General features: G+C 38.9%; 6 protein-coding genes across 6 annotated transcripts; 3 read left to right on the top strand and 3 right to left on the bottom strand.

Annotated features, from left to right (window-relative positions):
- Position 1: 1 nt before the first annotated feature.
- LOC140759756 (homeobox protein rough sheath 1-like) lies at positions 2–4,180 on the bottom strand. The gene is made up of 5 exons (XM_073096401.1): positions 3,277–4,180; positions 3,100–3,213; positions 2,869–3,007; positions 890–1,134; positions 2–413 (listed from the first exon to the last, which is right to left on the bottom strand). Exons 1-5 carry the CDS (start codon positions 3,622–3,624, stop codon positions 201–203), a joined length of 1,059 nt encoding a protein of 352 aa, XP_072952502.1. The 5' UTR covers positions 3,625–4,180; the 3' UTR covers positions 2–200.
- A 3,067-nt stretch (positions 4,181–7,247) lies between these two features.
- On the top strand, positions 7,248–7,604 carry LOC140759064 (pathogenesis-related protein 1-like). The gene has a single exon (XM_073095529.1). It carries the CDS (start codon positions 7,248–7,250, stop codon positions 7,602–7,604), a length of 357 nt encoding a protein of 118 aa, XP_072951630.1.
- A 1,183-nt stretch (positions 7,605–8,787) lies between these two features.
- Positions 8,788–9,315, bottom strand: LOC140759061 (pathogenesis-related protein 1C-like). Its single transcript, XM_073095526.1, has one exon. It carries the CDS (start codon positions 9,313–9,315, stop codon positions 8,815–8,817), a length of 501 nt encoding a protein of 166 aa, XP_072951627.1. The 3' UTR covers positions 8,788–8,814.
- Positions 9,316–14,707: 5,392 nt separating this feature from the next.
- LOC140759213 (pathogenesis-related protein 1A-like) lies at positions 14,708–15,492 on the top strand. Its single transcript, XM_073095711.1, has one exon. It carries the CDS (start codon positions 14,756–14,758, stop codon positions 15,251–15,253), a length of 498 nt encoding a protein of 165 aa, XP_072951812.1. The 5' UTR covers positions 14,708–14,755; the 3' UTR covers positions 15,254–15,492.
- A 1,782-nt stretch (positions 15,493–17,274) lies between these two features.
- Positions 17,275–18,136, bottom strand: LOC140759321 (pathogenesis-related protein PR-1 type-like). Its single transcript, XM_073095852.1, has 2 exons — positions 17,711–18,136; positions 17,275–17,593 (listed from the first exon to the last, which is right to left on the bottom strand). Exons 1-2 carry the CDS (start codon positions 18,086–18,088, stop codon positions 17,474–17,476), a joined length of 498 nt encoding a protein of 165 aa, XP_072951953.1. The 5' UTR covers positions 18,089–18,136; the 3' UTR covers positions 17,275–17,473.
- Positions 18,137–21,147: 3,011 nt separating this feature from the next.
- Positions 21,148–21,938, top strand: LOC140759685 (pathogenesis-related protein 1A-like). Its single transcript, XM_073096316.1, has one exon. The coding sequence runs from the start codon at positions 21,202–21,204 to the stop codon at positions 21,697–21,699; it is 498 nt and encodes a 165-aa protein (XP_072952417.1). The 5' UTR covers positions 21,148–21,201; the 3' UTR covers positions 21,700–21,938.
- Positions 21,939–21,955: the final 17 nt, after the last annotated feature.

The following is a 21,955-nucleotide window of genomic DNA, read 5'->3' as shown; positions in this document are numbered from 1 at the left end:
GGAGAAAATTTCAACTTCTTATAGAATGAGATAATTTCCAAATTCACTTAGCTGCAATAATAACGACAAATTATAGGTAACATTACCAACTGCGTTAACATCACAAAAGAAGGGTATATGCATTTCAGAACTATAAATACAATCCAAAATAACAAAGATCAAGCATACCACTATATTCTGTGACTTCAATACTGCGTATGTCATGGAGCAAATCGGAACATGGTATCACCCATAAGTTGCCCTTCCATGTAGAAACCAGCAGCAGCATTATTCTGAGGACGGAACCCATCCATTACAACAAATTGCATGTCCTCTGATGGCTTCCAGTGCCGCTTCCTTTGGTTTATGAACCAATTGTTGATCTGCTTCTGATCAAGGCCAGTTAGTTCAGCCAGCGCAACCTTCTCCGTCTCCTGCAACCACTTCTAATATGCTAAAAAAAAGTTTGGACATGCATATAGCTAACACAAAACCAAAGACATAACAAGGACATAGTAAAGGAATGCATATATATCTACTTTATGAGTTGTAGAATAATCCTCCTGTATGAATAGGTAAGTAATTGCTACTAGCTACTTAAATTAAGCTGCTTATATATCTTGATCATTTAAAATGAGTCATCTGGCAGGAAATATATGCCAATGACCAAAGGAACTCAGATACTTATGAGGATCTGAGCTAGCGCTGGTAGCAATCATTGTAGTTATCTAAATAGGATAGGAATTGTGCTTGCGATAGTGTCCCAAGCACAATTAATCCAGTTTATATATTGTGAGAACATTAAAGTGAGGTATGTTTGCTCATACTTGCTAGGGCGAAAAAAAAAAAACATATCATAGAGGTATGTTTGATCATATCTACTACGGCGAAAAAAAAAAATATATCATACCGATGGATATGGCCATTTATAGTGCAGCTCCCACCAGTTGAGTAGCTTTTGTCGTGCCTCTTTTGGCAGCTTTCCTTTCTTCTTTTTCTTCGAAAGCTCTTTCCTGAGGCTACTTAAGCAGCCACTGTACTTCTTTAGAAGGTGGTGCTTTAGCTCTTTTTCCTCAGTGCAAGCATCAATCTCAGGGACTTCACCTTCTCCTCCGCTGCCATCCTCTTCAGAGGAACCAACTTCGCATTTCGCATCTGCAGAACCCAAACAATGACATTACCGAGTTTGAACTAGCCTAGAGCAGTTCCATAGTGACTTCGTTAGAACTTTAGGGTTTCTAACTTCTATAAGTCCAGGCAGAAATTTACTATTTTTGGAAATTTCCGATAAAATTTGTTTGTTTCAAAGGTTTCTACAGAAGAGAAATTTTATCCATCTATTCCAGCCTGATTAGGGCCTTCTAAGTAGAGATTCCAAAATCTAGTCGGAATTTTACTACTGTTGAAAAATTCACTCTTTCCAAAATATGGTTAGTCGTCATTCAGTTTTCTCCATGCATACTCGTGGTTCTGCAACCAAAATAGTTTATATAGCTTCAATTTGTCTATCCATCGTATGGATATTCTACTCATTGTAAAGCAGCAGAAGAATATAACCAACAGAAGCAATATTATCAGTTCTTCATTTGCTTCTCTACATCAGTAAAATGTTCCATTGAAATGTAACGACAAATACTTGCATATGGAAGTTACTTCGTGACAAATCATTTATTGTTATAAACAAAGCAATCAACCAGATGTCTCCTAAGAATATTTCAAGGGAGCTAGATAAGCACTCTTGCCAAATATCAACTTTTTTCATATACTTGCATTGCTATTAGTATTATATATAATACTTCTATCTGAACTCTCTACATGCATGAACCAGTTCTATAATTATCACTTGCCACAACAATCAATAAAAAGCTATGAAATTGTATGGTACAAAGTATTAGTTCAACCTCATTAAAGATAAGGACGAGCTGCATTAGAATATTAAATCACATGAAGCTAGTCAATTTTTTCACATAATTCCGTGCTCTACTGAGAACTAGCTACAAGAAATGGCACGCCTAATACCTCAGTGAATTTTTACCATTATCATTACAAAATCTTTTAATTAGTATAAATATTTATAGATGCTCTAGACTTTCACTAAACATTCCCATGTCCACGCACTGTATATCTCATTCTAAATAACTCTTTATATATGCTTTAAGAATGCCTGGCCTACCATTACACGTGTGGTGTATTCTCAAAGAGCTACAGCATGGCACCATTGACCGCAATGGCATATATGGTACTATAATAATAGTATAACTAGCTGGAAGTGTTGGTGGATGGGGGTGTTGGGGTGTTACTGATTAGAATAGCATCTCATGCATGTACAACCTAATGTTGCAGATAAATATACTCGAGGGAGAGAGATGGACACAAAGTTGATTAAGATAATAATATAAGATAAGAAGAAAGAAAAGGCAAGTGATGCATATATTCTCGAGGTAGGATTCTCTTTGGAACCCTAAAAGATGGCATTTGTCACTTGTCAGCACCAAAATCGCCAGCTTATTGCACACAAACGTCTGTTTCCCTCATAACCGACCCTATCTTATTAGCCTTAGATTATTCACAAGCAAAGTCCTTTGGCTATTATTAAACGAAAGAAGGAACAAGAACGAGAGGCCGAGACGTGAGCTATCTTTTAGAACTAAGTGCAGTATCTCTGCAATAAAGAAGAAAAGATTTCGGTCAATGCTTTAATCTGTCTTTCCATTCCCAACCTTGCTTGTAATGTGGGGAGCAACCTTTCACATCGGAAATATATATATATATACGTACGTAAGTACTTGGTTTTACCTATATATACTAGACCATTGCGTTCAAAATAGATACTAGTGCACCTCTCATGCATCGAATATATAATAGTATTATTGATATAAGTTATAATACCAGAAGTAAAGAAGCGAGCAGAAGCGCCATTGGTGAGAGAATTGAGTTGGGTTTCAACTCGTTTGAGGAAATCCATGGCTTCTTGGATTGGCCTCGACAGCTCTTCTCGGTACTTAATCAGCATGTTACAGTACGCCTCCTATATATAATAATGAACAAGTATGATACAATTAAAAGCTAGAAAATCCATTATCAATAATAGTGTAGGAAACGAGTCAAGATGAATACTACCATGAACTGGTCGAGCTCCGGGTCAGACGTAGGCTCGTGCCGGCGGCTCGGACACGACTCGACCCTTCTCGATATGGCAGTTAACCTCTCCACCACATCCGGTGGTGCTCCCACCTGTAGAAGAATATTAGGGCAAGAATTATGTACATATTATTAAAAAAAATTAACCTGGCTAACCTTTTGGCATTCCATGAAGGCAACAAGTAGGGTGGAATACTGTGGGTGAGACATGATCTTGGCCTTGATGGCTTCCATATCTCTTGGGGAGATCTCTTCTCCTACATGAATTGCTTCCCTTTGAGGTGGATATTGAGAAGGTCCAGCTTCGGATTTGAGAGGTTGTAAAGAAGTAGGACCGTAGCCGTAGTAGCCTGGTGGTGGTGCAACCATTCCAGGTGGTGGATTAGTTGATGTGCTTGTTGTGTTCGTTGTAGACGAAGGGTAGTATAAGAAAGAACCCCTTGAGTTGCCTCCTCCTCCACCAACACCACCACCACTACCACCAAGATGGATGAATTCCTCCATGTTTGGAGGTTAACAGGTGGAGAGGAGCCAAGAATTTTATTTGAGAAGGGAGACGAGGAAGAGACAAGAAAGAACCCTAGAAACCCAAATAGAGTCTCAAGACCTGGAAGAGAAGAGGTGGGGAGAAAGGAAAGCCATGTGTGGTGTCTATTGTCTAACTTTTCTTAATGTCAAATCAAGTAGAGGGGAGATGTCTGATACAGGTGGTGTTATTACACATAAAAAAGAAACCATTTTTACCACACACACACACACAAAATTAAAAATCAAGTAAAATTTCTCAGAGAATGACACAAAAAGAAGGGAGTTAGCATGAGATGATCTAACTGTCAAGAAGTTAGAAAGAAGAGGAGGCGCAGATCATGGAAGATACATAGCATGTAAGGTATGTTAGGGTTGCACCGTATGAGATCACACGTGCCATCATCAGCTCGTCTTCTTCTTCTTCTTCTTCTTCTTCTTCTTCTTCCTTGGAGGTTTAAGAGCTTCTCGTTGGGGCCTTTAAGATAACGAAGAGTAAGATCGATCGGGAAGGGGAATGTCTTTTGTTACTTGTTCTCAGAAAGGAGAGGGTTGGAGATTAGAAAGTTGAGCCTCAACCAAAGGGAAAAAGAAATCCTGTGGCAGTTCCGATCGTAGGAATTTCGTACATCAGGAACGTGGCACCTGCTAATTTGCTAGGTCGACTTATTTTAGGAGCTTTGTACATCATTTAATGCAGAGAATCGATTCGATCTATGAAGCACCAGGGTGTAACAGGTGTTCAGATATGATTTCTTCTGGCATTTAATGGGATTACTTGCTTTGTTTTTTCTCTTTTTTAGGGTGTGAAGATTCTTGGGAAAGTAAGAGGCTGCCATTTGCATCTCCACTAACGTTTCCACTGTAGTTCGCCCTGAGCTTTTAACTAATGAGCCTACCTATATATATACACACACAGGAGGAAGCTCAGCTCAGACTACAGGATGGTATTGTAGCTTATTAGAAACAATAGAAGAATGCTTGGAAATCTCGCATCCTTTTTGTTTTCTTTTCCTCGTCTACTTACCCTATTACGTTTTAAAGTACTCTCATGCATGGTAAAATACTTGCAACTTTTAATGTTACAGTGCAGTGCTCCGCAGTAGTTTTGAACTGGGACATGTTGGGATGTGAATTACGTAATTGATCCAATACCTCCATGCCATTAATTACCATCCATTACGTGGGACCCTGTATTACGGAATTATACTACACCACCCGTTACAAAGAAGTCCTACCCTCCTACGGTGGTCTCAAATTTGAATAGGCAAGGACATAAGACAGCGAGGTATATTTTTCGGTATATATAGGAAATATTAAACGCATGGGAAGTGTGATTCGTTACTTCTAGTTGACCTGTCGAGCTTGAAATTATGTTTGGATTAGTTATCTAACACACTAGTCGATTAGAAAAAAATAAATAAAGAACCAACTATTAAAAAACATATCGAAATCTAATCAATAGGTTTAGCATTTGGATTAGTCATCTAACACACTCATTAGCTTAATAATTAAGGACCGAAGAGGTGGCTAATTGGTTCCTGGAGGTCAAAGATCGAGTGCAAATTATAATAACGGTAAACAGTGTTTCTGTCAGTAGCCTCACGTGTTGAGCTAGAGAGAGAGAGAGAGAGAGAGAGAACTCAAGAACGACTCCTTTTGCTCGGAGCTTCGATCCCATGGAGAGGAAGAAATAAATAAAAAGAAGGGAGAGAGAGAGAAAAGAAGCAGTCCGTGTTTTCTTCTCGTCTTGTCCAATCAAACGACAGCGCCTCTTGATGGGCCCCACAAACATGCCATGATGATCTTTGTTCAAACTCTAGCATGTTTTTTTTTTTTTGAAAAGAAATGGGACACGTGTAGGCCCCAACACGTCGAGATGAACCTGAATTTAGTAGGTAATTTAATAAATATTGCCAGTGTAAAAGTAACGGTAGTCTGGTAGCGTGTCATATAGAAATTATAGGTAAGAAGAAAACACGATAGCTTACTACTTATAAAATACTAAAATATAATAATGCTCTTTTGAATATTATCTGCAGCCTTATCAACTATCCAGCGTCAAAAGTTGAGTTTATAGAATTTGACAAGCAGAATGTAATGATTAGCTTAAACATATATTTTTTTTCGATATATGTATCGATAAAAACACAATATTATATATTATAAATATAAATTATTTTATTCTCCTTTTTAATTCTTTTTACAGAAAAATAAAACACGTGTGGGTGTTGATGAAAGCGGCATGGCCCCGGGCCCGGGCCAGGGCCAGAGCCCGAGCAATCTGACACAGAGTTTAGACCGCGCGATTCGCGCGAGTTCTGTTGTTTCTAAATCCCAACCCGAACACGTACAAAAGGGACCGAGAACTAAACCCAGCACCCCTCCCTCCCCCCAGTGGCAGCTGGACCCACCACTATCGCCTCGAGTTGACCTCATTTGTCTTCCCTCCATTTGGCTGGCCCACCACCGGACCCCACTTCGTATTATCTCTTCTCTCTTCCTGTTAAGGATGGTACGTATCACTGGTGTGTGCATAGTCGAAGGAAGGAATTGGATTACTATCAGAATTAATCCGTCTTTAATGTGAAATCGGACCAATTTGCATATAAGACCCTGCCATATTTTATTTACGGAAATGGAACTGGGTCAAGAAGACCACTGGGTGACCCACCAATCACGTGACGTGGGGGAGCACGTACGACGGTGGGGCCAGTCGTTTCGGGCAAACTGTTTGGTGGCGGTCAAATCAACATCAGAGTTAGATGGGTGTAGACAGCGGCAGGAGCATAAAGCCATGTTTGGGCGAGATGACAGCGGGAGGTGTCAGCCCTTGCCACGTTTCGTTTCCTCAGAGGCTGATTTAGTACAATTCCTGCGTCCACTCGCGCAGGTGATTAGACCCAGTCCCGAGGCAGGCCCAAAACAGTACGATTTCGTTCATGGGCTATATGAAGGCCCATTAAGGATGAGGCCCATACCTATAAGTAAAAAACCGTGTACGAAAGTTTGGCAAGTTGACTCCAATAAAAACTATCGTCTCTTCTTTTCTTTATTTTCAATTTTGTCCAAAGTCAAATTTTGTTGCAACTTGCAACCGTTTTGAAAATGAAATTAGAGGAGATAAACTAGTTTCTCTCATTCTGTTCGGATTAGTAGCAAATAAATTATAAGGCGTTGTTGTAATCAACTACAACGTCAAGGACGCCCCAAGTATAAGAACAAGCACCATGTTCGTGGTTTTTTCTTCCTAGTTAGGATACCATTAACAATTGACAGAACTAATTAAACATAAGATCAAATTACGTCTACAGATGAGCTAAGCATCATCGCGTGTGCATCTATATGTATGTATATATTAATTTAAACCTAGACACTACCTATAAATACTCCCAACTCTCGCGTCTCCTTATTCTTCATCTAGGACTGGCTTCCAAAGAGAGAGAATATAAATAGAGATGGCTTTACTTTCCTCTTCCATGCTAGCTTTCTATTTAATCTTCTTCTTCTCCTTGTTCTCCACCACTACCTTCGCCCAAAACTCCCCCCAAGACTTTCTCGATCCTCACAACTCGGCTAGAGCTGACGTCAACGTCGGCCCGATGTCGTGGGACGACACGGTAGCGGCGTACGCGCAAAACTTCGCTAGCCAATTGGCTGCCGATTGCCATCTGGCCCACTCCGGCGGACCCTACGGCGAGAACATCTACTGGTCGTGGGGCGTCGGGACGGCGGCTGATGCCGTGAATTATTGGGTGGCGGAGAAGCAGTACTACGACTACGAGAGTAACTCGTGCTTGGCACCACCAAATGAGAGCTGTTATCATTACACTCAGGTGGTTTGGGCCAAGTCGGTGCAACTTGGATGTGCTACGGTTACGTGCAGTAACGGTGGTGGTACCATCATCGTATGCGACTATAACCCTCCTGGCAACTATAACAACGAACGCCCTTATTAGAGGGACCTACGTACTATGGCAATTTGCGTGCATATATATATATATATATATATATATATATATATATATATATATACACACACACACACAGAATATACCTAGTAAATGGAGCGGAACATGCACGCATGGTATATACATAAAATAAACATGCATGTTTATGTTTGCTCTTGTATCGAGTGCGTGGAATTAATATGTGTTTGAAGATCTGTTGGTTCCTCTTCTACGTCGTTTTCTTTTCCTTCCATGGCAGACTTTGTCGTTTGTGGTTTCCTCGTGATCTCAGAAATATCTTAAGTTCTTAAATAGTAGGTTATGTTTTATGAATAACAACGCTAAGCCCAAATAATAATAGGTTTTCATGGGCTCTAAGATGGCCCAGTTTCGGCCTAACAAATTGGAACGATGGAGGATGGGCTCATGGGGTCAACCGGTCAAGGAGGTGGTAGAGATAGACCGTTGATTGAGAATGCCCAGATATAGCACAATTACATTGGTTGGGCTGATAATCAGGAATTTTCCAAATCACACCTTATATATTATTTAATTTTTATGAGGATTTTGTGATCTTACCATTATATTTTTTTCAAAACTAAATCCTACCTCACTAAATCTAATCGCCTTCCTCAAAACTAAACTTCCCCTAACTAAATTATAAATTTTCTTACTCAAAAATAAACCCCACACCACAAAATTTAAATCTCCTTCACCAAACTAAACCCTCTTTTCCAAATTAAGTCGGCGAGACTCTTGCAACCTCGTAGGACAAACTCCTTCAACCCAGAGCATTAGGCAATAGTATCCATGGTTTGGAGAAAGGCAAATGACTAAGGTTAAGTATTTGAAAAATTATTAAGTATATTTAATAGTGTAGTTAAATTAACTCAAGGTGTTATATAATTTTCAAACAAAAGGGTCGCATTATAAAATTCGAAAAGAATGAGTATTAACTAGAAAATAAGAAAATATAAGGTTTGATTTGTAAAATTCTCTAATAATGATTTAGATATCTAACTATCCTTTAAATGAAATATGATTTAGATTCGAGACAAGTATTGCGGCGAACAACAATAATAATCACACATTAGTTATCAAGTTTAGGCACATATGTCGATGCCATGGTGTGGAAATTGGAGCTGATTAGATTAGCACACCGTAGCACGTACGTATCGTGCATGCAGTTCAACAATGCAAAGCGATCGACGGTGTGGCTCTAATAAGGGCGTTCTCCGTTAAAGTTGCCAGGCGGGTCATAGTTGCAGGTGATGAAGGTTCCACCAATGTTGCATGTAACTCTAGCGCATCCAAGCTGCACCGAGTTGGCCCAAACCACCTGAGTGTAATGCAAACAGCTCTCATCTGGCGGTGCCGAGCACGAGTTACTCTCGTAGTCGTAGTACTGCTTCTCCGCCACCCACCAGCCCACGGCGTCGGCGGCCGTGAATTCCTCGGTCGAGCCCCAGTAGATGTTCTCCCCGTAAGGCCCACCGGAATGGATAAGCTGGCAGTCGGCCGCCCTTTGGCTGGCGTAGTCTTGCGCGTAGGCCGCCACCGTGTCGCTCCACGACATCGGGCCGACGTTGACGTTAGCCCGAGCCGAGTTGTGCAGGTCGAGGAAGTCCTGTGGGGAGTTCTGAGCTAAGGTAATGGTGTAGAACAAGGAGAAGAAGATTACAAAGAGAGATAGGAAGAAGAAAGAGGAAGGTAAAGCCATCTATATTTCTCCCTATGAGGGAGTTAATCCTTGATGGAAAGGAAACACAAAAGGTTGGAAAACTTATAGGTGGTTACATTCTTTTAGCCTAAGCTCGCCATAAATGGATAGTTATCCTTTCAATATCCTCAATTATCGCTTGAAATGTTCAAACAATTGCAGAGCTATTCTGGCCGCATAATTTTCGCGATTATTGTGAGTCAAAAATCTATGATGGCTAAAAGTAATTTATTTTGGAGCTCTAATAGTTGACCCCTATTCTGTGTTAATAATCTCTATATACATTAATAACAACTTGGGACGATTATTCTTTGTTGGACAGCAATAATTGGCTTTTGTCACGCGAGCATTAAGTAGATGAATAGGATTTAACGAGTTGCTGATATTTTTTGAATTCTAAAGGAGTTCCCCCGAAAATAGCATTCAACTCGAATTCTAGAAATAATTCCATCTCATCTTGCTTGAATTATACAACAATGAAATACTATGATCTGTTTTGGTAGTACATCGATCTCTTGGAGTTCTCATATTAATTGACCAATTCTTGAAAACGTATTGCAAAATGAATAGGAAAGCCAACGATCACGTTCCTATACAGTTGGTTTTAAAATGATCCCTTTAATTTGTTAAAAATTGGCTCAAATTCAGTTTTCAGAAAAATTCAGCATGTATCAGCATTTCTGTGCCGCGCATTCGAACGCGCCCTGAGGGCGTTCGAACGCGGGCTCCAGACAGAGAGCAGTTGTGATGTAGGCGTTCGAACGGCCCCAGCCGCGTTCGAACGCGAGCCAACCTGAGAGCAGACTTTCTGCAGGCGTTCGAACGGCACCCTCCTGCGTTCGAACGCCCCTTGAGTTTTGCTGTATTAACACTGGGTGCGTTCGAATGCGCCCCGAGGGCGTTCGAACGCGACCCTGAAAACCCCCTTTTTCTGAACCTGACTATAAATACTAAAGTGGGGTTTTAGGACTTGGAGGTTGGGAAAAAACATTAATGAGGGTTGAGCCACCATTGTATTGAGAGTGATTAGAGTTGTTAAACTCTTTGTAAGTGAGAGATTTGCATAGTAATGAAGATTGCTCCGCCCGTGGACGTAGGCACATCGTCGAACCACGTAAATCTTGTCTCTCTCTCTCTCTCTATTGTCTCCATTATTGGCTTTGTTGATGCTTGCATATTTTAGGGTGTTAATCTGTGATTAGAACTTGCTTAGGGCTTTTCTAACACCATTAACATTCCTATTGGAGTATTTGTATGCTTTGCATTTGGTTGTCTTTCACTATTCCCATTTGAAGACATTTGAGGGTGAAGGTATTGCTTCCGCTTCCTTCACCCATTTGGTAGATTTGCACAACAAATTGGTATCAGAGCTATTGGTTTCAAACCTAGGCTATTGAAGTTGGGAATAGTGAGGATTTGAAGAAATTTTGGCAAAATGGGGGAATCATCAAGATCGGGCAAACTTATCTCAAATGCAAAGTTTGAAGTTGAGAAGTTTGATGGCACCAACAATTTTGGAATGTGGCAATGTGAAGTTATGGATGTGTTGTTCCAACAAGAGTTAGACATCACCTTGGAGGAGAAGCCCGAAGACATCTCCGAAAAGGATTGGGAAAAAATGAACCGGCAAACTTGTAGCTCCATTCGGCTTTGTCTAGCAAAGGATCAAAAATATTTTGTGATGAGGGAAAATTCGGCGAAGGGCTTGTGGAAGAAACTGGAGGACAAATACATGACCAAGAGCATTGAGAACCGGCTCTATTTGAAGAAGAAGTTTTTCAGATTTCAATACAAGATAGGAACGCCAATGGCGGAGCACTTGAATGGCTTCAACAAGTTGCTTGCTGATTTACAAAACTTGGATGTTGAAATTTCAGATGAGGACAAGGCATTGGTATTGTTGAATTCTTTGCCGGACACCTATGACCACCTCACTACTACCTTACTGTATGGAAAAGACTCAATCCATTATGAAGATGTTGCAAATGCATTAATTAACAATGAGTACCGGAAATTGGACAAGCAAGCTACTCATGAGTCATCTTCAGATGCATTGATGGTGAGGGGTAGATCTGAAAACAGAAAATTTGGGAAGAGAGGCAAATCCTTCTCAAAGTCAAGGGGTGCATCCTCAGATAGAAAGTCAATTGCCAAAGACCAATGTTCCTATTGCCGCAATAAAGGGCATTGGAAGAAGGATTGTTCAGTTTTGAAGAACAAGGACAAGAAACCCCAAAAGGCAAATGTGGCACATTCGGATGATGAGGACTCAGAAAGCGCCTTGGTAGGCTCGGCTCTTGCATGTAGCACGGATGAATGGATCTTGGACTCCGGTTGCACATACCATATGTGTCCAAATAGGAGTTGGTTCTCCACTTTTGAGAAGATCTCAGGTGGAGTTGTGTTTATGGGCAATGATAGCCCTTGTAGAGCTGAAGGCATTGGCACTATTCACTTGAAGCTCCACGATGGATCCGTCAAAGAGCTAACAGAAGTTCGGTACATACCGGATTTGAAAAAGAACCTCATCTCTCTTAGGGTCTTGGAATCAAAGGGCTTCACCGTTACTTTGAAGGGTGGAGCATTGAAGGTGACTTTGGGAGCACTAGTGGTGATGAAGGGCGTATTTCATTTGGCTGAACAAGTTTCTGGAACATTTTATAGGTGATATTTCTCATGGTTGGATAATGGAAATGTTGTACTTGCATGACTTCCTCGAAGGATCGATTCTTAAATTAATTAGGTCGTAAGGTCGGTATAAAGTTGATCGTCTTTGATTAATTCGTTGATCAGGTGGTAAGAATGTTTGATTTCCTGCAGAACTGAAGGGAGAGTTCCTTCAGTCTAACATACCTGGTACCTCATTATTTGGCTGACAAATTAAGTGGAATATTTTACTCAGATTTTTCTGTAGTAAGTTCCACCAACTGGCGTTGCAGATACGCTTCTCCCATCCAATGTGCATTTTTCTTAACAAAAATAAATAAATAAATAAATCCTGTGTGCTTTAGTTTAATATTGTGAAACAATGTCGATCAATCAACATCACATTATTTTCTATACCATCTTATTAATTGAAGAGCTACCTAACTTGTAACCTTTTAAACTGCCTATTGTATGCATTAATTAACGCCTACTAAATTAATTAAAAAAACTTGTGAAACGAAGGTATCTTTTTTATTTTTATTTTTTTTAATTTTACCTTTTAGCAATTTGTTGGCACATCTAGGTCATATTTCATTTTGAACGCAGCCTTTTGTCTTTTTTCTTCTCAAAACCGAAGGGTCGTTCAAACGGATTCTGGAAGGATATTATTGTTTTTTCAAAAGAATCATTGAAAAGGATAATAACAAGACCGTGGTTTTAATCCCCCAAAAATTGAATGGACTAAGATAAATTGTCCGGAGTGAATGGCCTAAAAATCCAATTTGGTCTTGATCACTATTTATTTTGTTTTGGAGAAGGTGATAAATCAATCGGATTTTATAGTTCCGCGTAACTCAAAATCCAAATCACATAAATTTTAATTTCCTCAAAAGAAAAATAAAACATATAAATTTGAAGAATAAAGAAATAATGTTTTATTCCATATAGATCTAAGCTTTACATGGATATGCTTAATCGAATGTATCCAAATATATATCCTTGACTCTACAACCTACCGCTGGTCAATTTTTTTTTTATATAAAAAATGAAGGTAATATATAATAAACAAGTTTGAAATATAGTAGTAAATGATTTACATGTGTATTACATTATTCGCAAATTAAAGGATTTAAATTAACAAGATGACACGAACAGCGAAACAATAACCATCTTTGTATAGAATCAGAATTTCTTTCTCATATCATCATAGGTGATAAGAAAATTGGCAGAGTATAAACTGAGGCAAAGGTGAACTAATTCCTACATAATTAAAGATGGTAATTAATTAAACTCGGTCTCTAGAAATAATTCCATCTCATCTTGCTTGAATTATACAACAATGAAATACTATGATCTGTTTTGGTAGTACATCGATCTCTTAGGGTTCTCATATTAATTGACCAATTCTTGAAAACGTATTGCAAAATGAATAGGAAAGCCAACGATCACGTTCCTATACAGTTGGTTTTAAAATGATCCCTTTAATTATGCGGTGAACTAAAAGTAAACCGACTATTTGATATCTCAACTAATTTATTGATATTTATCTTGATTAGCTTGGTTTAGCAGGATCTTCTTCTTTTTTTTTCTTTTTTTTTGTTTTCAAATGTTTTAATTGGTATATGTATACATAGCCATATTCGAATCAAAGTCAGTATTCGGTGCCGATATTAAACGGTAATTTTACTTTTCAAAAAGACCCACCGAGATGAATAATGAGCCATGGCCGGGCTTTATCTAAACAAACGAGAAGAAAAAGGATAGCCATCTATAAATTGCACAGGCAAAGGGGGTGAGCTTCCGTTAATGACGAGGCTAATTAATAGCAAGGTCTAAATCTTTCATATTCCCAATTTGTAGGTAATCGTTGCCGGCCCCTCGTTAGGGTATTAAAAATGAGTTTAATCTAACTCGCGTTTACTTTTGATCGAGCTCAGTTTAGCATTGTTCGACTAAGGAGTACGTTCCTTTGATATAAATTAAGACGGGGTTTGTGCCTAACAACTTGGGCCATGTTAGGCACAAACAATATAAAGACAGGGTTTTTCTACTTCTTCTTTCTTTCGTTTTTCTTATTTTTGGCAACCAGAAGTAAGTTCTAACAATTTGCTAAAAAGTAGGTCTGGTTGGTTTGAACTTTGCTATCATGATATTTCTCAATCCAAAGGCGAGATTGGCACGTTGGACACCAAATTTGACTTTAGATGCATGGACATTCAACTGTTTGCTATACGATACGAATGTTAACAATGCGATGAAACAGGTAAGGAAGCACTTGGTGATTTCTCTTGTTCTATGCATTCTATTAATCCTTTTGGGCTTTCCGTCAAAAGTATTGAGCTACGATAGAGAGAGATGTAATAAGCTAACAATTAAGATACGAAGTAGGATTTGCTTATCACTATTTCTTGCTACGTACAATGGCGGTTTAAGCTTGAAGTTAAAATAGTTAGTAGCAAACCAAATAAAGCTATTAGTTTCAGATCGAGCCATGCAGAAGCCGCCATCAAGTTGCAAGTTGCCTTTCGCGCGATTTTCCACGAAACGTGCTTGCATATATGCTTCAAAGAATACCATGACCACTTCAAAGAAACAATGGAAGATAATATCAAATTACGTACGTCTGCAAATGAGCTAAGCATTCTCTTGCGTCTGCTACAAGCACATTTTTCATTTATTAATTTTTATTTAAACCATATACACGACCTTGCACCTATAAATACCCCAAACTCTCCTCTATCTCTTTCCATCAGGGATTAGCTTCTAATTAAAGGGATAGATAAACAAAATAGAGATGGCTTTACCTTCCTCTTCCTTCTTAGCTTCCGTTGTAATCTTCCTCGCCTTGTTTTCCACCACTACCTTAGCCCAAAACTCCCCGCAAGACTTCCTCGACCCTCACAACTCGGCTAGGGCTGACGTTGGCGTCGCCCCGATGTCGTGGAACGACACGGTAGCGGCGTACGCGCAAGACTACGCCAGCCAAAGGGCGGCCGATTGCCAGCTCGAACACTCCGGCGGGCCCTACGGCGAGAACATCTTCTGGGGAGGGGGCAGCAGCTGGACGGCGGCTGACGCCGTGAACTCATGGGTGTCGGAGAAGCAGTACTACGACTACGAGTCTAACTCGTGCTCGGCACCACCAAATGAGAGCTGTGGGCATTACACTCAGGTGGTTTGGGCCGATTCGTTGCAACTTGGATGTGCTGCGGTTACGTGCGATAGCGGTGATACCTTCATAACATGCAACTACTACCCTCCTGGCAACTATGAGGGGGAACGCCCTTATTAGAGGGACGTTACGTTACGTACGTGCTTTGCAATTTGCATGCATGATGTGTCTCTATATACCTAGTGCATGAAGCACACCATGCATGCATGGTATCTTCTTAAATAAAACTAAGGGCAATAATGTTAGTTTCTTGTTGTTATGCTTTACTACATGTTTATGTTTGCGCTGGTATATATAATATCGTGTATTCGAATGCATGGAATTAATGTTTTAAAGAATAATGAGTATGGTTGTTATCATATCTTCTATGTCGTTTCATTTTTCTACAGTACCAAATCAAGCTCACAGTTCTTCATTCCCGTTCTTTATAATCTTTATTATATATTCTTCTTTCTCAGCGTAAAGCTTTTGAAGACAGAACCATAATATATATACTGTTGTTGCCGGGAAGGTGATACTAAATGGGATTTATCAGTTCTGCATAACCCGAAACACATAAATTTAAAGAATATAAGAAATAAATCGTCTTCTTTCAAAACCTAGAAACCCTCGCCCATTAAAACGGTGTGTCTGATATTTATAGCGATATTTTAGGAGTGACGAAATGTTCTGACAAAAGGTTTTCTTAGTTACAAGGAAGGACAGAACGTTGTTTGAAGAGGTCTAAGCTTTACGTGGATATACTTATTCGAATATATCCTAATATCCATCCTTGACTCTACTATCTACTCTAGGTCAATTCCAAATAATTGAAGGCAGTACATAATAAACAAGTTTGAAATATAGTAGTAGATGATATGCGTATACATTATTGCAAGTCAAATGTGAGGATTCAAATCATCTCACACGATGACACAAGCAGTAAAACGATGACCATCTTCGTATAGAATATATCAGAGTTAATTTCTTTCTCGTCTCATCATAGGAGATAAGAAATTGGCCTAGTATAGACAAAGCCAACAAAGGTGAACTAATTCTTACATAATATATTAAAAATGGTAATTAAACTCAGTCTCTAGATACAATTCCTTCTCATCTTGCTTCAATTATAACAACAATGAAATATTATGATATGTTTTGGTACTACATCGATCACTTTGAGTTCTTATATTAATTGACAAGTTGGTCTTAAACGAACCCTTTAATTATGCGCTGAACTAAAAGTAAACGGACTCTGATTTGATATCTCAACTAATTTATTGACATTTATCTTGATTAGCTTGGCTTAGCAGGATCGAAAAGAATTATTGGTTATATATATATATGGTCCCCTCCATATAGTCTATCTTTTATATACCTATGCTTCCATATGATAGATTAAATTATTTTTTTTTAAAAACCAAAAAGAGTATAGTCCCGATGAGGTGTATTAGGCTTTGATCGACGTCCCTAAATGGGGATTATCAGGCTCGTGATTCTGTCTAACTTCGTTTATATATGCCGGACTTAAGAAGCCCATAAGTCCATTAGATTCTAATGATGGTTTAGATTTTACACAGGCGTAAATTGTATCATTTTAAGTCCCCATTAATAAGTAGAATTAATCAAGATTATTTAACGAGACTACAGGAGACTATAGTTAAGTTCCACAACGATTTGATTTATTAAAAAAACACGCAATACTACATGTGGACTTTGTTATAATGATTAAAGTAAAACGAGCAATCACCATGAGTTTTTAAGTATATTAATTTTTTCAACGTATATCGAGATCAGAGGAGCTCGTTACATTAGCACATGTACCACAACACATACACTTGCTCCATGCATGCAATGTGTATCAACAACGTCGCTCTGATTTGGGGTGGGTCATAGATTCTCTCTCTCTCTCTCTCTCTCTCTCTCTCTCTCTCTCTCCCGTTGGGAAGTAATCCTTAACGGAAAGGAAACAGAAGAGGTTGGAGTAACGTGAAATCCTATTTATTCTCTCACCATGCGTATTAATATATTATACAACGAACAGTACGTTTCGGAATGTAATGGATTCTACTTACGTGCACAATTGACAGTACTTAAAAACTCAAAAGTCTGAAACAACGAACTCATGAGCAACATATATAAATATATATAACATTGCGATACAAGATAAATATCACTTTATTTAATAAATAGAAGCCACGTACACACTTGTCTTCGTGAATTTATTCATGCAGATAATTAATAGGCATGGTATTCGCGTTGGAGCTTATTTGACACACATCAACACATGCTCGATCCAAATCGTAGGTATATATTCCATGCATGCAAATTGCAAAGTACGTAACGTAACCTCCCCCAGCCCTAATATGGGCGTTCTCCCTTATAGTTGCCAGGTGGGGAATAGTTGCATGTTATGAAGGTTCCACCATTGTCGCACGTAACCGCAGCACACCCTAGGTACAGCGAGTTAGCCCATACCACCTGTGTTAAAATATTAAAAGTTAAAATAGCTTTTAGATCTGTAAGCTTAAAGTTAAAATAACTTTTAGAGTAATTAGAGGTGTAAGAGTAATCTCGATGAGTTAACAATTAATTAACCTGAGTGTAATGTTCGCACATCTGGCCCTCCACACAACTGTTGCTATTGTAGTCATAGTACTGCTTCTCTTTCACCCACAAATCCACGGCGTTGGCCGCCGTCCAGCTAGCCCCGGCTGGCCCCATGTAGATATTCTCGCCGTAGAGGCTGGTACCGGAGTGCTGTAGCGCACAATCGCCGGCTCTTTGGTTGGCGTAATCTTGCGCGAACGCCGCCACGTTGTCGTCCCACGACAACGGGCCGACGTTGACTTCGGCCCGAGCTGCGTTGTGTGGGTCGAGGAAGTCTTGTGGAGAATTTTGGGCTGAGGTGGTGGCCAATATGGTTGCAAGAAATATAACATAGAAAGCTAGGAAGGAAGACGAACGTAAAGCCATCTCTAATTAATAGAGAATATTGCTCTTTGATTAATTGGTTTGCTCGATGTTGATGAAAGAAAGCCTCGGAGTCGAGAGTATTTATAATGGAAATGTACTTGCTTGCTTGCTTGCGTTCGCAAACGATTCTTTAGTTTATTTTGCGAATATTAAACTTTATTGGATTCGATTCATTCTTCCTAGTAGCACGAGCTTTTGAATTTTAGGTAGTAAGAAGACGATAGCGTGCAGAACTGAATGAAGGAGAAGCACTTAACATACTTGGCATGCATTTGGCAGTATTTCATTTGGCTGAACAAGTTTCTGGAACATTTTATAGGTGATATTTCTCATGGTTGGATAATGGAAATGTTGTACTTGCATGACTTCCTCGAAGGATCGATTCTTAAATTAATTAGGTCGTAAGGTCGGTATAAAGTTGATCGTCTTTGATTAATTCGTTGATCAGGTGGTAAGAATGTTTGATTTCCTGCAGAACTGAAGGGAGAGTTCCTTCAGTCTAACATACCTGGTACCTCATTATTTGGCTGACAAATTAAGTGGAATATTTTACTCAGATTTTTCTGTAGTAAGTTCCACCAACTGGCGTTGCAGATACGCTTCTCCCATCCAATGTGCATTTTTCTTAACAAAAATAAATAAATAAATAAATCCTGTGTGCTTTAGTTTAATATTGTGAAACAATGTCGATCAATCAACATCACATTATTTTCTATACCATCTTATTAATTGAAGAGCTACCTAACTTGTAACCTTTTAAACTGCCTATTGTATGCATTAATTAACGCCTACTAAATTAATTAAAAAAACTTGTGAAACGAAGGTATCTTTTTTATTTTTATTTTTTTTAATTTTACCTTTTAGCAATTTGTTGGCACATCTAGGTCATATTTCATTTTGAACGCAGCCTTTTGTCTTTTTTCTTCTCAAAACCGAAGGGTCGTTCAAACGGATTCTGGAAGGATATTATTGTTTTTTCAAAAGAATCATTGAAAAGGATAATAACAAGACCGTGGTTTTAATCCCCCAAAAATTGAATGGACTAAGATAAATTGTCCGGAGTGAATGGCCTAAAAATCCAATTTGGTCTCCCGAAGATTTTGGCTTGGTCTATCACTATTTATTTTGTTTTGGAGAAGGTGATAAATCAATCGGATTTTATAGTTCCGCGTAACTCAAAATCCAAATCACATAAATTTTAATGTCCTCAAAAGAAAAATAAAACATATAAATTTGAAGAATAAAGAAATAATGTTTTATTCCATATAGATCTAAGCTTTACATGGATATGCTTAATCGAATGTATCCAAATATATATCCTTGACTCTACAACCTACCGCTGGTCAATTTTTTTTTATATAAAAAATGAAGGTAGTATATAATAAACAAGTTTGAAATATAGTAGTAAATGATTTACATGTGTATTACATTATTCGCAAATTAAAGGATTTAAATTAACAAGATGACACGAACAGCGAAACAATAACCATCTTTGTATAGAATCAGAATTTCTTTCTCATATCATCATAGGTGATAAGAAAATTGGCAGAGTATAAACTGAGGCAAAGGTGAACTAATTCCTACATAATTAAAGATGGTAATTAATTAAACTCGGTCTCTAGAAATAATTCCATCTCATCTTGCTTGAATTATACAACAATGAAATACTATGATCTGTTTTGGTAGTACATCGATCTCTTAGGGTTCTCATATTAATTGACCAATTCTTGAAAACGTATTGCAAAATGAATAGGAAAGCCAACGATCACGTTCCTATACAGTTGGTTTTAAAATGATCCCTTTAATTATGCGGTGAACTAAAAGTAAACCGACTATTTGATATCTCAACTAATTTATTGATATTTATCTTGATTAGCTTGGTTTAGCAGGATCTTCTTTTTTTTTTTCTTTTTTTTTGTTTTCAAATGTTTTAATTGGTATATGTATACATAGCCATATTCGAATCAAAGTCAGTATTCGGTGCCGATATTAAACGGTAATTTTACTTTTCAAAAAGACCCACCGAGATGAATAATGAGCCATGGCCGGGCTTTATCTAAACAAACGAGAAGAAAAAGGATAGCCATCTATAAATTGCACAGGCAAAGGGGGTGAGCTTCCGTTAATGACGAGGCTAATTAATAGCAAGGTCTAAATCTTTCATATTCCCAATTTGTAGGTAATCGTTGCCGGCCCCTCGTTAGGGTATTAAAAATGAGTTTAATCTAACTCGCGTTTACTTTTGATCGAGCTCAGTTTAGCATTGTTCGACTAAGGAGTACGTTCCTTTGATATAAATTAAGACGGGGTTTGTGCCTAACAACTTGGGCCATGTTAGGCACAAACAATATAAAGACAGGGTTTTTCTACTTCTTCTTTCTTTCGTTTTTCTTATTTTTGGCAACCAGAAGTAAGTTCTAACAATTTGCTAAAAAGTAGGTCTGGTTGGTTTGAACTTTGCTATCATGATATTTCTCAATCCAAAGGCGAGATTGGCACGTTGGACACCAAATTTGACTTTAGATGCATGGACGTTCAACTGTTTGCTATACGATACGAATGTTAACAATGCGATGAAACAGGTAAGGAAGCACTTGGTGATTTCTCTTGTTCTATGCATTCTATTAATCCTTTTGGGCTTTCCGTCAAAAGTATTGAGCTACGATAGAGAGAGATGTAATAAGCTAACAATTAAGATACGAAGTAGGATTTGCTTATCACTATTTCTTGCTACGTACAATGGCGGTTTAAGCTTGAAGTTAAAATAGTTAGTAGCAAACCAAATAAAGCTATTAGTTTCAGATCGAGCCATGCAGAAGCCGCCATCAAGTTGCAAGTTGCCTTTCGCGCGATTTTCCACGAAACGTGCTTGCATATATGCTTCAAAGAATACCATGACCACTTCAAAGAAACAATGGAAGATAATATCAAATTACGTACGTCTGCAAATGAGCTAAGCATTCTCTTGCGTCTGCTACAAGCACATTTTTCATTTATTAATTTTTATTTAAACCATATACACGACCTTGCACCTATAAATACCCCAAACTCTCCTCTATCTCTTTCCATCAGGGATTAGCTTCTAATTAAAGGGATAGATAAACAAAATAGAGATGGCTTTACCTTCCTCTTCCTTCTTAGCTTCCGTTGTAATCTTCCTCGCCTTGTTTTCCACCACTACCTTAGCCCAAAACTCCCCGCAAGACTTCCTCGACCCTCACAACTCGGCTAGGGCTGACGTTGGCGTCGCCCCGATGTCGTGGAACGACACGGTAGCGGCGTACGCGCAAGACTACGCCAGCCAAAGGGCGGCCGATTGCCAGCTCGAACACTCCGGCGGGCCCTACGGCGAGAACATCTTCTGGGGAGGGGGCAGCAGCTGGACGGCGGCTGACGCCGTGAACTCATGGGTGTCGGAGAAGCAGTACTACGACTACGAGTCTAACTCGTGCTCGGCACCACCAAATGAGAGCTGTGGGCATTACACTCAGGTGGTTTGGGCCGATTCGTTGCAACTTGGATGTGCTGCGGTTACGTGCGATAGCGGTGATACCTTCATAACATGCAACTACTACCCTCCTGGCAACTATGAGGGGGAACGCCCTTATTAGAGGGACGTTACGTTACGTACGTGCTTTGCAATTTGCATGCATGATGTGTCTCTATATACCTAGTGCATGAAGCACACCATGCATGCATGGTATCTTCTTAAATAAAACTAAGGGCAATAATGTTAGTTTCTTGTTGTTATGCTTTACTACATGTTTATGTTTGCGCTGGTATATATAATATCGTGTATTCGAATGCATGGAATTAATGTTTTAAAGAATAATGAGTATGGTTGTTATCATATCTTCTATGTCGTTT

Source organism: Typha angustifolia, chromosome 4 (assembly GCF_048772165.1).
Source record: "Typha angustifolia cultivar Huaian chromosome 4, ASM4877216v1, whole genome shotgun sequence".
In the NCBI taxonomy this organism is placed as follows: domain Eukaryota; kingdom Viridiplantae; phylum Streptophyta; class Magnoliopsida; order Poales; family Typhaceae; genus Typha; species Typha angustifolia.
Note: the sequence above shows the minus strand (reverse complement) of the source record. Positions and strands in the feature narration are given on the sequence as shown.

What these genes read in the sequence shown, in the direction of transcription:
- LOC140759756 (XM_073096401.1), bottom strand. Translation starts at nt 3,624, where the DNA reads ATGGAGGAATTCATCCATCTTGGTGGTAGTGGTGGTGGTGTTGGTGGA. An exon ending in CCTTCATGGAATGCCAAAAG is followed by an intron (nt 3,214 to 3,276) that starts GTTAGCCAGGTT and finishes ATTCTTCTACAG; the next exon opens with GTGGGAGCACCACCGGATGT. An exon ending in CGGAGCTCGACCAGTTCATG is followed by an intron (nt 3,008 to 3,099) that starts GTAGTATTCATC and finishes TATTATATATAG; the next exon opens with GAGGCGTACTGTAACATGCT.
- LOC140759064 (XM_073095529.1), top strand. Translation starts at nt 7,248, where the DNA reads ATGTCGTGGGACGACACGGTAGCGGCGTACGCGCAAAACTTCGCTAGC.
- LOC140759061 (XM_073095526.1), bottom strand. Translation starts at nt 9,315, where the DNA reads ATGGCTTTACCTTCCTCTTTCTTCTTCCTATCTCTCTTTGTAATCTTC.
- LOC140759213 (XM_073095711.1), top strand. Translation starts at nt 14,756, where the DNA reads ATGGCTTTACCTTCCTCTTCCTTCTTAGCTTCCGTTGTAATCTTCCTC.
- LOC140759321 (XM_073095852.1), bottom strand. Translation starts at nt 18,088, where the DNA reads ATGGCTTTACGTTCGTCTTCCTTCCTAGCTTTCTATGTTATATTTCTT. An exon ending in TGTGCGAACATTACACTCAG is followed by an intron (nt 17,594 to 17,710) that starts GTTAATTAATTG and finishes ATTTTAACACAG; the next exon opens with GTGGTATGGGCTAACTCGCT.
- LOC140759685 (XM_073096316.1), top strand. Translation starts at nt 21,202, where the DNA reads ATGGCTTTACCTTCCTCTTCCTTCTTAGCTTCCGTTGTAATCTTCCTC.